This window comes from Macaca fascicularis, chromosome 14 (genome assembly GCF_037993035.2).
Source record: "Macaca fascicularis isolate 582-1 chromosome 14, T2T-MFA8v1.1".
Taxonomy (NCBI): domain Eukaryota; kingdom Metazoa; phylum Chordata; class Mammalia; order Primates; family Cercopithecidae; genus Macaca; species Macaca fascicularis.
Genome location: NC_088388.1, coordinates 94,093,324 through 94,106,209, shown reverse-complemented (window position 1 = coordinate 94,106,209; position 12,886 = coordinate 94,093,324). Strand labels below are relative to the sequence as shown.

At 45.5% G+C, this 12,886-nt stretch overlaps 1 protein-coding gene and 1 long non-coding RNA gene across 2 annotated transcripts in view; one reads left to right on the top strand and one right to left on the bottom strand.

Annotated features, from left to right (window-relative positions):
* ENDOD1 (endonuclease domain containing 1) overlaps nt 1–2,712 on the bottom strand; it is a 42,308-nt gene extending 39,596 nt beyond the window's left edge. The window contains exon 1 of the mRNA XM_005579400.4: nt 2,316–2,712. Within this exon, the coding sequence (XP_005579457.3) occupies nt 2,316–2,615 (300 nt within the window). The 5' untranslated portion in view covers nt 2,616–2,712. The remainder of the gene's footprint in view (nt 1–2,315) is intronic.
* A 103-nt stretch (nt 2,713–2,815) lies between these two features.
* Nucleotides 2,816–12,644, top strand: LOC135967103 (uncharacterized). The gene is made up of 2 exons (XR_012423650.1): nt 2,816–3,386; nt 12,032–12,644. It is a non-coding gene; the product is annotated as an uncharacterized lncRNA (long non-coding RNA).
* The last annotated feature ends 242 nt before the right edge of the window (nt 12,645–12,886 follow it).

Genomic DNA, 12,886 nt, shown 5'->3' with positions numbered 1-12,886 from the left:
GTACATCTTACCTCTCAAGCTGCCATTTGTAACTATTTCCGCCCTCCCTTCCCATCTTCTTTAATCTCCACAGTCCCCTTCCTCATTATCCCACCCACGGAATCCATGTTACCTGGTTCCCTTTACTTCTTTCTGGCAAACTATGCTCCTTTATGACTCACTCCTTCCCTAGTTGCATAAATGGCTCTGCCTCCCTAAGCCTTCCTTGACGGCTCCTCCCCACCTGATCCCTCCCTTCCGTGATTCCCTTTTATTCTGAGCAACCGAGTACATTAATCTATTTGTATTAGTTTACCTGTTCCAACTTCTCCATGCACAAATCCCTGAATCTGCCATGCCTTTCTCACTCCTGAAGTCTGTCCCCTCTGCTTGAAATGTCCTCTTCTTTGCCTCCCTTCTAAACTCTGCCTTATCTTTCCACACAAAGCACAAATGTCATCCTGACCCTAAGGCTTGCTTCCATCACCTCAAAGACAGATTAAATCTAATAGAACTTTGTTCACCTTTATTAAATTATGGGTTTTTTGCCCGTGTCATAGCAACAGCTAGTACTCATGTGTCACACACCTGAGAACTTTGTATATAGTAACTCATTAAATCTCACAACACCCTATGCTATTATCTCCAATTTAACCTGCCCAAGTTCATAGCTAGTCAGCGGAGCAACTAGGATTTGAACCCACATAGCATGGCTCTAATCAAATGCTACACCACCTCTCCACCCAGAAAACTCCACCTGCAGATCAGGTAACCTTTGTTCTAGAACGGCACTCAGATCTCTTGGCATCCCAAATGTCTGGCACACAGCAGGAGATCACTAAATGTGTTCTGAATTTAACTGAAATTCGTTTAGCATGCATTCCCATGATTTCCTCAAACGTATGTTCTGTCTCCCCAAGCTATCCATGAGATCAAGGGAAAGGACCAGGTCATTTGTTCTCTTCACAGGCACACAATCACAGTGCAAGACAAGAGGTGGGCAACACCCTGTGAGCTCTAGGGGTACAGCTGGAGGAAAACTAATTTTGGATTTAAATGGATCTTGTGTGTGCAACTGACAACGTCTTTTTCACATACCTGATCTCAACAGGTGTTATCAACAATTGAGGTAAGTGGAAGGATGTGAGGAAGATAAGAAAACTAGGTGCAGATTGTTTGAGACCTGGCCAAGACCTCAGAGCTAGAAATATCTCAATGAGATTACAATCCACAGGCTCTGAAAAAAGCACCTGAAAGCCAGCCTCCTGTCCACTGGTGTGGTCCTGGGCAGCTGTGGTCCTCAGGAAAGGGAGAGCCGTTGGGTCAGCTCCTCCCCCAGCAGCCTGGACAGGGGTGGGAGGCTGGTGAGAGGGAAAGGGGAGCCTGGCAGGGTATTCTAGAGAGGAGATCAACTGAGCAGAGGTAAGTCAGGATGTGTTAAGAGCAAGAAAGCAGGTTCGGAAGACTCTGAGGGCTTCTCAAGTGTTTGTTCACCTTTACCAGATGGGACAGAACACCATGAGAGGTGACATGATTTCCTAGTGGTATGATAATATAGATATGAAGAGTCAGGAAAAACTGGCTTATCTTTCCATCAGTTGGAGGTAGTCATTGTTTCCCTATCATTTGTAACTATCCCATTGCGTTTCTAAAAATCTGTATCTTTATTTTATTCTAATTCAACACAACCGCAGATCGAATTTACTCAATGCCGTGTGTAGAGGAAGGATTTTCAGGCTAGGATAAGCTCTGCAGTAGAGAAGCTTTACTTAGTAGAAAAGACAGTGAATTTCTAGACAAAAGACCTGCCCCATCTTATTAACTGGGTGGTCTTCCGCAAGTCTCTTCGACGCCCTGGGTTAATCTCCTCTTCTGTAAAATGGGGATGAAAATGCCCACCTACCCACCTCCAAATGAGTGCTATGACAGTAACTTGCACGAAGGCCTGTGAGCGCCCAGCGTAGGCTTTCTGCGAATCTGAACGGTCTCCAGGGTCTCTGTCTCACGCTCTTCACTATTCAGGAATGAAACACTGCGGATGTCTGCTCAGAAATGTAGGGAGAACCTCCTCCCACAGGGGACCTCCCGCCCCTGCAACTCATGAAGTGAAGTGAAGGCTCGCAGATCGCCAGGCTCTTATTGTAGCCTCGACAGAGGGCGAGGCAGGCTAAACTCCGGGGACGCAACGGGGTGGATCTGGAACCCGAGTTTCTTAGCCCAAGGCATCGAAGGCGTAGGGATTGCTGTTCCCGGCCCGGCCCCTCGCGGTAGCCGCAAAGCGCCACTGGGGGCAAGTCCAGCGGCACGGTCCCCGGCTCGGGAACCACCTCGCTTACCTGCGGCTCCACCAACCATCGCTGCTCGGCGCCGCCGGGCGCAGGGCGCGGGGCGCGGAACGCGGAGTACACGGGGATGCGGTCCCGAGTGCTGTAGAGGGTGGCGAAGCGCTCAGCGCCCTCCGCGCGCTGACAGATCTTCACGTGGGAATCGGTCGCCAGCCCCGCAGGCGGGGTCCCGGCGTAGAAGAACTTGTCACATTCGCCAAAGCCGGCTTCCTCCTCGCCCACGAGCCGGCCTTCCAGCAGCCTAGCCAGGGCGAGGAGGCTGCCCAGCGCGAACCAGCGCGCAGTGCCCATGGCGGCCTCTGCGAGCGCGGCGGGGCCGAGCGGCTAGGCTGCCGCGGCGCGAGCTCTGCGGGCTGGGCGGTGAGCGCGCGACGCAGCCTAGCAGGGTAGGGAAGGGAAGTCGGAACCCAGGCGCCGCGCTCTGCGGAGCCGGGCGGGGCAACCCGGGCGGCGGGGGCGGATCCGCGTCCGGAGGCCGCGCCCCTCTCCCTGAAGATGGCTGCAGAGGCCCAGGGCCGGGCACCGCGTTGCTGACAATGTCCCCTGGGCTGCGCCCGGGACTGGAGAAGCGGGTCACCTGCCGCCGCGCCGCCTGGTCTCAGCAGTCCGCGGGGACGCGCGCTACCAAGAGTGGAGAATCCGAGTGGGGCAGGCCTAGTCCAGGGACTGGGAAGAGATAGTCGCATGGACTGGGCGCCAAGAAGCTTGCTGATCGCGCGCGCCCCACGGCAGCCCTGGGGATGCAGAGGGGTGGCGTGAGATGCTCACGGAGCTGCAGCTGGTTCGGAGTGGATGGGCAGAGTTCCCCTCTGAAATCTTATGAAGATCCTTCTCCCACTCTCCACCGAAGTGCTCAACGGCCAGCACACGCATACAATTTTCTTGCAGTATTTTGTTTTGTTTTTGAGCTCACCAGAAACTCAGAGAGTAAAGAAATACTGTTAAAGGAAGTTCCTGAACTGGGCAGACAGTACAACCCTGTGTGGTTTTCTCGGTGCAAGGGTTAGAAACAAAACCGATACCAAGCAAGGAAGGAGGCCAGCCAACGTCACTGGTCAACAGGTTGGCCAATTCTTTCCTTCATTTATCCCTCTGAATGCCTAGGTGCCAGCCTGAGATAGGCACTGGATTACCACAGGGGTAAACAAGAACAGGGCCCCTGCGGTCACAAAGACAGCCTAGTGGGAAAGCTTGTCACTCACCGAGGAAACATGCTATTAAAGGGATAACTAAAAACTGAACGCAGATCTGTGAGACCCTGACAGCTGCAGGGGTTCAGGATGTAATCCGGGAAGGTTTGCCTGAAGAAATGGCATCCGAGCTGAGACCTGAAGGATGACATTAGGCAAGGAGGAAAACCATGTGCTAAGTGGTCTCCCACAGAAAGAAACATGATGTGTTGGAGGAATTTAAGGAAAGCTAGTGTGGGTAAAGAGCAGAGAACTGCGTGGGGATGATGGGAAGTGGAGCTAAAGGAGGAGGCAAGGGTCGTATTACTCAGGGTATTACAGGCCAGAGGCCTTCAAACACTTTTTGAGAAGGCCCATAATGAGAAAAGTTTCATGAAATAATTCTTATGCTTATGATTGGCATTACAATTTCATATTTCTGTTCTACTTCACTGTTTTAAAAAAGTGCTGGTCTTGACCCACTAAATTGTTTCTATGAGCCAGTAATGGTTCATGACCTGCAGTTTGCAGAAAAATATTATAAATCATGTTGAGGATTTTCATCTTTTAAAGGTGGTGACTCTATCCTTTTCGCTCTCAGGGTGAGACTGGTAGATTGAAGTGGCCCAGAATAAATGGGTGGCTCACACCTGTAACCCCAGCACTTTGGGAGGCTGAGGCAGGCGAATCACCTGAGATCGGGAGTTCGAGACCAGCCTGCCCAACATGGTGAAACCTTTCTCTACTAAAAACACAAAAAATTAGCTGGGTGTAGTGGCAGGCCCCTGTAATCCCAGCTGCTCGGGTAGCAGAGTCAGGAGAATAGCTTGAACCCGGGAGGCGGAGGTTGCAGTGAGCTGAGATCACACCGCGGCACTCCAGCCTGGACAACAGAGCCAGACTCTGTCTCAAAAAAAAAAAAGAAAAAAGAAAAAGAAAAACACCCCACAATTGCCACAATCCAGATGAGAGATGGTAGCTTGGACTAGGATGGTAGGATGGTGGCAGCAGAGAGAGGGTCAGGGCAGCTACCCAGGGCCAAGGCCTGTACTCATCTTACGATGTCATCTGTTTCTCCAGTGTGCCACTACAGGGACTGAGGACACAGCCTGTTGATGCTTGCCTAAGCTGGCACAGCCAGTGAGTCCTGAGGCAGATTTGAAACAGGTCTCTGATTCCCAAGCCTGGCCTTTTCTTTTAACTCACAGCACATCTGTAAAATGAGGCCATAAAGAAGGAAGCTATTCAAGAGATTATACGTTGGAACTTAAGAACAAATTTCTTACAGGTTTTAATGCCGAAAATGTTGACTATGTTTGGTCCCAGAAATGAAACCAAAGTTTGTATCTTAGTTTTTAGAAAAAGGAGGGGACACATTTAGTGTAATGTCACAGAAGAGGCTAGACTTGAAGTCCCCTTTGATCTGGATGATGACTCTGATCATCTGGTACTAGTATCTCAGTCATCTCATCCTTGTAGGCTTCAATCAAGTCCTCCCACAGGGATGATGCTGGGAGGATTATAGGTTTTATAGGATTTTAAAAATATTTACATTATTTTATAAGGTTGAGTATAGGGTTCCCCAGTGTTAACTTACGATGTCAATCATAAAGATATATAAACACAGTTGAACAACTAGAAATCAATCCCTCTCTTCTCTGAGTTCTTTAAATATGTATCTGTTATGATACTTATCATGGTAGAGTGTTAATGATCCCTGTATCTGTCTTCTTTATTAAATCATGTACTCCTAGGGACAAAGGTGGTTGGTGGATCCCAGTGGCTACCACAAAATCCGGAGTGATTAGATGCCAAGTATGATTATGTTGTATTTTACCAATGCGGAAAGTATAATACATTGTTGGCCTTTATGACTAAAGTATGTATAGACTTTAATTCACTTTCTCAAAATTTCTTGATCCCTGCCCTCCACCTTTGATAAGCATAAATATCTCCGCCACTCAGTCCCCGTGGCAGTCTAGTTTTTCCCCCAGCCCTCTGTCAGTGACTGACACACGTTATAACACTGAACATTTGTACATCCCACAGCCAGGATGATTTCGTTTACTTTATATTCTTTAGTTTATAGTACAAGACAATAGATTTTTCTTCCGTGTGCTTGTCTTCCACAGATAAAATATTACTTTTGCAAATTACAAATGTTCTCACCCCAAGATTCTGGAACAAACTACAAGGTAGGGAGGGGTGACTTGATCTAATTAACACATTTGCTAACTGCTGATTCTAGGGGAAAACTGTCTTAAGCAACATCTGTATGTGTAAAACTTGTAGGTCCATCAATAATTCACTGCTGTCTCTACATTTGGTCACTGACTCTCTTCTCAAAGGAAAAGAGGTTTCAAACCAGATCCTCTTAGGTCTCTGCACTCAGACCCAGCCAAAGCTAACAACGTTCCACAGCCTTCAGCAAAGGCTTGAGGATGAAACGTAATGGCTGATGTGGAATAAAACATTTGACATGTGCTTCTGTGGTTTGGTTGGTTCTGTCCAAAGTTATTTAAAAATATGAGCCCAACTAGACACTTCTTTCCCCTGCCTCACTGCTCTGATGATAATTGCATCCCTACCGTCACACCTTTGACCAAGCCATCCTCATTTGTCATGCCCAGTTTTTATTCCATCATCCCTTCTAATCCACTCTCCAGCTAGGATGACTTCCTAACATAAATCTGATGATGTCACCCTACCCTTACAGCACTTTAATCACTCTCCATTTGCCTTGGGATGCAGCCAGACATACTAGCTGACTTCCATGACCCCAGAGACCTGGCCTTTCCCTCCCAGGCCTCATCTTTCTCCACTCCCACCTTGCCCACATGCTCAGCTTCTTGTGTTTCCATGAATGCACAATGTTCTCTCTTTTGTTTTGTTTTTGAGACAGGGTCTCTCTCTGTCACCTAGGCTGGAGTGCAATGGTGCAATCACAGCTCATTGCAGCCTCAACCTCATGGGTTCAATCGATCCCCTCACTTCACCCTCCTTAGTAGCTGCAGCTACAAGTGTAGCCACCACATCGGCTGATTTTTATATTGTTTGTAAAGACAGGGTTTTGCTATATTGCCCAGGCTGGTCTGGAACTCCTGAGCTCAAGCGATCCACCTGCCTTGGCCTTCCAAAGTGCTGGGATTAGAGATTTGAGCCACTGAACTCAGCCTGATGCTCTCTCTAGTCTTTGAAAATTTGCATCATAAACTACTTCCCTTGTCCTGAAATTCTCACCACCTATTCTCATCCCTTTACTCATTTCATCTAGCTTAGCTTTTTTTTTTTTTATCCCAACAATCTAGCTAACCATCACTTCCTCAATCACTCACCTTCCTGACAAGCATGTCCTCAATTTCACTCCCTCCACCCCTCTATGAGGTTAAGAGCCCCTTCTAATTATGCCTATTAAGCCAGTAACCCCATTTAATAACTGCTACCTTTCCCCTTAGTCATGAGCATAGTGCCTACTATAGAGTAAGCATCTAATACAGTGAGTGAGTAGATGAGTGAAAGAATAAAACCTTCTTTATGAAACTTCATTTGGGTTTTCATTGCTCTAATTCATTCATTCATCCTCAGAATGTTTTTTGAACATCTACCATGAGCCAGCAATGGCGATGCTGGGTGTTTAGGGGAAGCAAAGTTTAGCCTAGTTCCTGCTCTCCTGGCATTCATGCCAGCACCTCTCAGTGCCATGTGGGCAACCAGAAGAGAAAACACAAGCTAACCAATTATTGGCAAGTGGCTTTGCCTTAGACTAGGGCAGAGCAAAGCAGAGGAATCTTCATGCAGCTGGTGAGTTCTGTAACATTGAGTTCATGCTAGACCCATCTTCATTCCACTGCAAGACTGACACAGACCTTGGCATCACAGAACTTGAAGTATGGTAGGGAGGACAGACAGACAAGCAATTACAGTACAGTGTGAGAAATGCTCTGATAAGGGAAGTACTGTGTGTTATGTTGCAGAGAAGTATAATTTAGGAAGAGAAGCTCTGGAAAGACAATGGGAATGGTGGAAAATCATACTTAATTATGAGATATGTGGAAACATGGTTCACAAACTAGAATAACAATTAATTTTTAGGCCCCTAAAGCTACTTGTTTGGCTCTCCTCTCTTGTCTCTCTAGCACGTATAAGGAATTGGCAAATGAGGAAGCTAATCCAGTTTAGGTTACCAGGAAAGGTGAGGAAGCTGAGGAGTAGTTCCTATTGGGGTTAAAATGCCTGATTTATTTTTCTAATAATGACCAAATCAAAGACAGCCTGCCTGGCTGAACCCATGTGTGGGCAACAGACAGTGTTTTACTGAGTCAAGAGAGTTGCTGATGCATAAGCAGCAGAAGGTTGAGTCATGTTTACCTGAAATGTGGGCAGAGCTGTCTTCTTTCTAGTAAAGCTAAATGTGGATGTTTAAAAATAATAGCAGTTGTTTAATGGGTATAGAAATTGAAATTTGCAGGATGAAAAAGTTCTTGAGATCTTTCTCACAACAATGTGAATATACTTAACACTTAAAAAATGGTTAGGATGATTAGTTTTATGTTTTGGGTCTTTTACCACATTATATAGAAAAAACTAATATCAGACTTCACATCAATATGGATGTGGATAGAGGAGAAACTTATTCCTTCATTCAGTAAATAGTGAGTGGACCCCACAGGCCAGGCTCAGTGCAGACTGCTGAGGCCACAGAGGATATACAACATGGTCTCAGCCATCCTGGAACCCACAATCTCTGCTTACCACCAGGTCATCTCTATTTTCAACACAGAACTTTACACATTTATTTCAGAAATACATCTGCCTAAGTAACCATTTCATTTTAATTATGAGTTAAATCAGCTGCTGTTTATTTTAATTGGTAGGAAAAAAATTAGGGAAAACATTTAGTCCCATCTCTAAGTCTGTATGTGTCTGTCTTAGTCAACATGTAACAGCATCAGGGAATTATAAAAGACTACCAAAGAAAAAGACAGACAAATGTATCGGGGAAACCCCATCCCCAATATTCAACGTGGGTTCTTTTCTATTTCCCTAAGCGTCAGATGGTCTGAGAAATAAAGGGAAAGAGTACAAGAGAGAGAAATTTTAAAGCTGGGTGTCCAGGGGAGACATCGCATGTCGGCAGGTTCGGTGATGCTCCCTGAGTTGTAAAACTAGCAAGTTTTTATTAGCAATTTTCAAAAGGGGAGGGAGTGCACGAATAGGGTGTGGGCCATAGAGATCACATACTTCACAAGGTAATAAAATATCACAAAGCAAATGGAGGCAGGGCAAGATCACAGGACCACAGGATGGGGTGAAATTAAAATTTCTAATGAAGTTGGCACGTATTGTCATTGATAACATCTTATCAGAAGACAGGGTTTGAGAGCAGACAACCTGTCTGACCAAAATTTATTAGGCAGGAATTTCTTCATCCTAATAAGCCTGGGAGCGCTACAGGAGACGGGAGCTTATTTCATCCCTTCAGCTTCGACCGTAAAAGACAGCCGCCCCCACGGGGTCCGTTCATAGGCCTACCCTCAGGGGCGCATTCTCTTTCTCAGGGATGTTCCTTGCTGAGAAAAAGAATTCAGCGATAGTTCTCCTATTTGCTTTTGAAAGAAGAGAAATATGGCTCTGTTCCATCCGGCTCACCGGCAGTCTGAGTTTAAGGTTATCTCTCTTGTTCCCTGAACATTACTGATATCCTGTTCTTTTTTCAAGGTGCCCAGATTTCATATTGTTCAAACACACATGCTCTACAAACAATTTGTGCAGTTAATGCAATCATCACAGGGTCCTGAGGCGACATACGTCCTCCTCAGTTTATGAAGATGATAGGATTAAGAGATTAAAGACAGGCATAGGAAATTACAAGGGTATTGATTGGGGAAGTGATAAGTGTCCACGAAATCTTCACAATTTATGTTCAGAGATTGCAGTAAAGTCAGGCATAAGAAATTATAAAAGTATTAATTTGGGGAACTAATAAATGTCCATGAAATCTTCACAATTTATGTTCTTGTGCCATGGCTTCAGCTGGTCCCTCTGTTCAGGGTCCCTGACTTCCCGCAACACAAATGGAAAAACCATAGGTCTTGGCATCAGGAGGTTTTGGTTTAAATTTGAGCTTGGCCACTTACAAGCTATTTGAGCTCTCTGAGCCTCAAATTCCTCATCTATAAAATGGGAATAATAATACCTATTTTGTGTTATTGACATGAGAATTAAATGAGATAACCAATATGAAGCATCTAACCTATAGCAAAACTCAATAAATGCTAGTCCTTTCTTTCATCTCTATAAGTAGATGGATAGAGTTTCACTTAGAGAAAACATTGAATTAAGAAAATCTGGAACTTACAAGACAAGTATTTTGGGACTCTGGTTTATAATTTCAGAAAGAGCAAGTTTGGTTTATAAATTGGTTAGGTTCAGCATTCAACCTGATGATTCAATTCCAAATCAAGATAGGACCTTTAAAATACAGAACCTTTCCAGTACACCCCCCTAAGACCAAAATACCCTTGATCCATTGACTTTGATTAAGTCTCAGGCAGTTTTCCAATGCAATAGCAGTGGGATCATTGTGGGCAGAGGAACACTCCTTAAGAAAATGCCTATGTGTAGGAGGCAACAAAGAGAGATAGACACATCATCTTTCATGGTGTGCAATGTTAACTTCCATAAGGTTCAGGCAACTAAATAAAATTAGAAAAAAAAAAGCACATTGGTAGATATTAAGAAACACCTCCCTTGTAGAAGTGAGATGAGAGCATTCTGAAGATGAAGCAGGAGGGGAGCAGAAAATCCCAAGTGGTTCATGCTTAGACCCAGGAGGTTCTTGGTTTGTAACCATGGAGGTTCACGATTTGTCTAAAAAGTCTTTATTAAGAAAAATGAAAAGGAGCAGAAGGAACCATGACATTGGCCATGTCCATTGACATATCTATTGAATTCTTAGGCTTGCTACCTGGTTCCCCTGGGTCCAAATTTTGACCACCAGGGATGACTAGATGACTTGTCATTTTCACCATAGACCTGAATATTATTGCTTGTGACCCCTTGAAGATGCCTCTTCCTGGTGCTTCCTTCCACCTCCCACCAAGAGCTCCGCCTACATTTCCAATGGCATCTAGATGGTGGACTCAGTTTCTGGGTCTTTCGCAGGCCCGTCCCCCTCACCTTGCCCAGTGCAGAGTGAGCCCTTGTCCCTTGCAGCAAGTTTTGCTGTTAAAGTCACTGGGCGTTTGAGGCCTTTGTCTTTGGATTATTAATCTGCTCTGCATGTACCCAGGACCCAACAATGAGGGCATCTGTTGCAAATCTAATATTAGCAACAAACTCAAGTCACATCATCTTGTATAAAGAGAATATTGAGGGAGAAACATTTGATCGCTAGCAGAGACATGCAGCATTGAACAAGGAGCTCTGTCAAATGCTTGGCTGTCTATTATTTAGGGAAGGGAGGACAGGAGGGGAGGGAGAAGACTGAAGAGTGTAAGGCTTTCTTTCTTCCCATCTGTTCAGCTCTCCCAGGGCAATATGACATACTCTGCACAACTCCCACAATATTTGACCCCAGGTCAGATGTAGAGGTCCACTGTGACCCCAGAACACACAGATGACTTGGATAGTGCCATTAGAAACAGCCACTCATGGGCCTGGGCATAGGAGGGCATTTCTTTGGCAGAGGATCTGCCTGACTAACAAGCCCAGAACAAGTCACCTGAATTAAAAACCTTTGGACACATGACTCAGAAGACCCCAGATGTTTTACCTTTTCTACCGGTGCCAGAAGTAGAGTGAGATTATTTAAGTTAGTCTCCATGGCTTGGGGCAACTTCCCAACCCAGATGGGTCATTTAGAAAACAGGGCATGTTTCAGAGGTCAGTGGGCCAACAGGTCAATTTGGCCAGGAGGGTTTCTAAGTCTTTTGAATCAGCTGCCAACATTGAAAAACCTGAAGATTTTAAAATAAAATTCCAAGTTCCAAGCTTCTCTTGAATATTCAAAAAATGACAGCCACATGGCCCTCATCCCCACACAACAACAGTCACCTCCACTGCCCAATTCCTTGGCCTTATCATGAGGCACGAGCCATTGTCCTGATAGCAACACTCACTTAGATAACTTGCCAGAGCTTGCTGGGATTTTGAATTTTCCACCAGGGGTCAAGAGTCTCACTTGAGAGGTTGAGAGGAGCTCTCTGGTCGAGTTTTCTCCAACCAAGCAACTTCCGGGTGCTGTGAGCAGTGGGCAAAAACAGAAAAGCAAGAAGGACCTCATTTCAAGGAAAAACAAGCTTCCACTACAGAAAAGCCAAGCCCAGTTGGCACAGTGACTTGAGTGAGAGAGACACGGCCAGCCAGTACAGCTTGGATGCTGTGACGAGCAACACAGAGAAACAGAAGCATTGGCCAACAAGCCTGTCCCAGCCTTGTCACGTGTCCTCTTAGCTGGAATGAAGACGGGGGAAGGGTGGGTGCGGGGAGAGAAGAATGTGCCCTCTTCATGTCTCTTTGTACTTCCACTTCCTTTAGGGCCTGAAAAGAAGGAAAACAAACCAGAACTCCCACTGGCAGTTGCTGAAGAAACTAGACTCCCATCTACGCCTGCAGCCAAACTCCCCATGGACCAAATGCTAGATGGGTGGTTCTCAACCTTCAGTGCCTGTTAGTGTCACTCAGGGAGCTTTTAAACCATTGTACTCCTGCCAATTAAAACAGAATTTCTTGGGGAGCAACGGGATGGGGGCCCAGGCATTAGTATGTTTCAAATACGATTCTAATGGGAAGCCAAGGCTGAGAACCAATGTGCCAGAGCAGTGCTTCTCAACCATAAACTTGTCCTTGATTTACCTGGGAGGATTAGTTACAAATGCAGATCTGAGTCATAGGTCAGGGCTGGAGTCTGAGCTTCTGCACTTCTAACAAGCTTGCAAGTGATGCCCATGCTGCAGGATCCCAGCCCATACTTAGGTGACAAGGAGCTGGAGGACTTGTGCTTTGTCATTCTCTCTTCAAGTGCTTCCATAGAGAAGATAGCGGTTCTATCAGCTCCAAGCCTGAAAGTAACAATAGCAATAGCAATAAAAGTAATGATATTACTATTAAAATAATAAAATGATAATAATAAAAACATCAACAATAGCAAGACTTTGATGTGTGTTTCTTCCTGCCAAACACTATGCTCAAGTTACACTTTTTAAAAATATTCAACAACAAGATGTGAAATAATTGCTCATTCTTGCCTTGGGTTCTTTACTACTCAAAGTATCTTGTTTATATTAGCTTTTTAGACTTCACAACAACCCTATTGTCCTGGGTGCTGCTGTTATCGTTCCATTTTAGGGAAGAAGGAGCTGAAATACACAGAGATGAAGCTGCTTGCCAAAG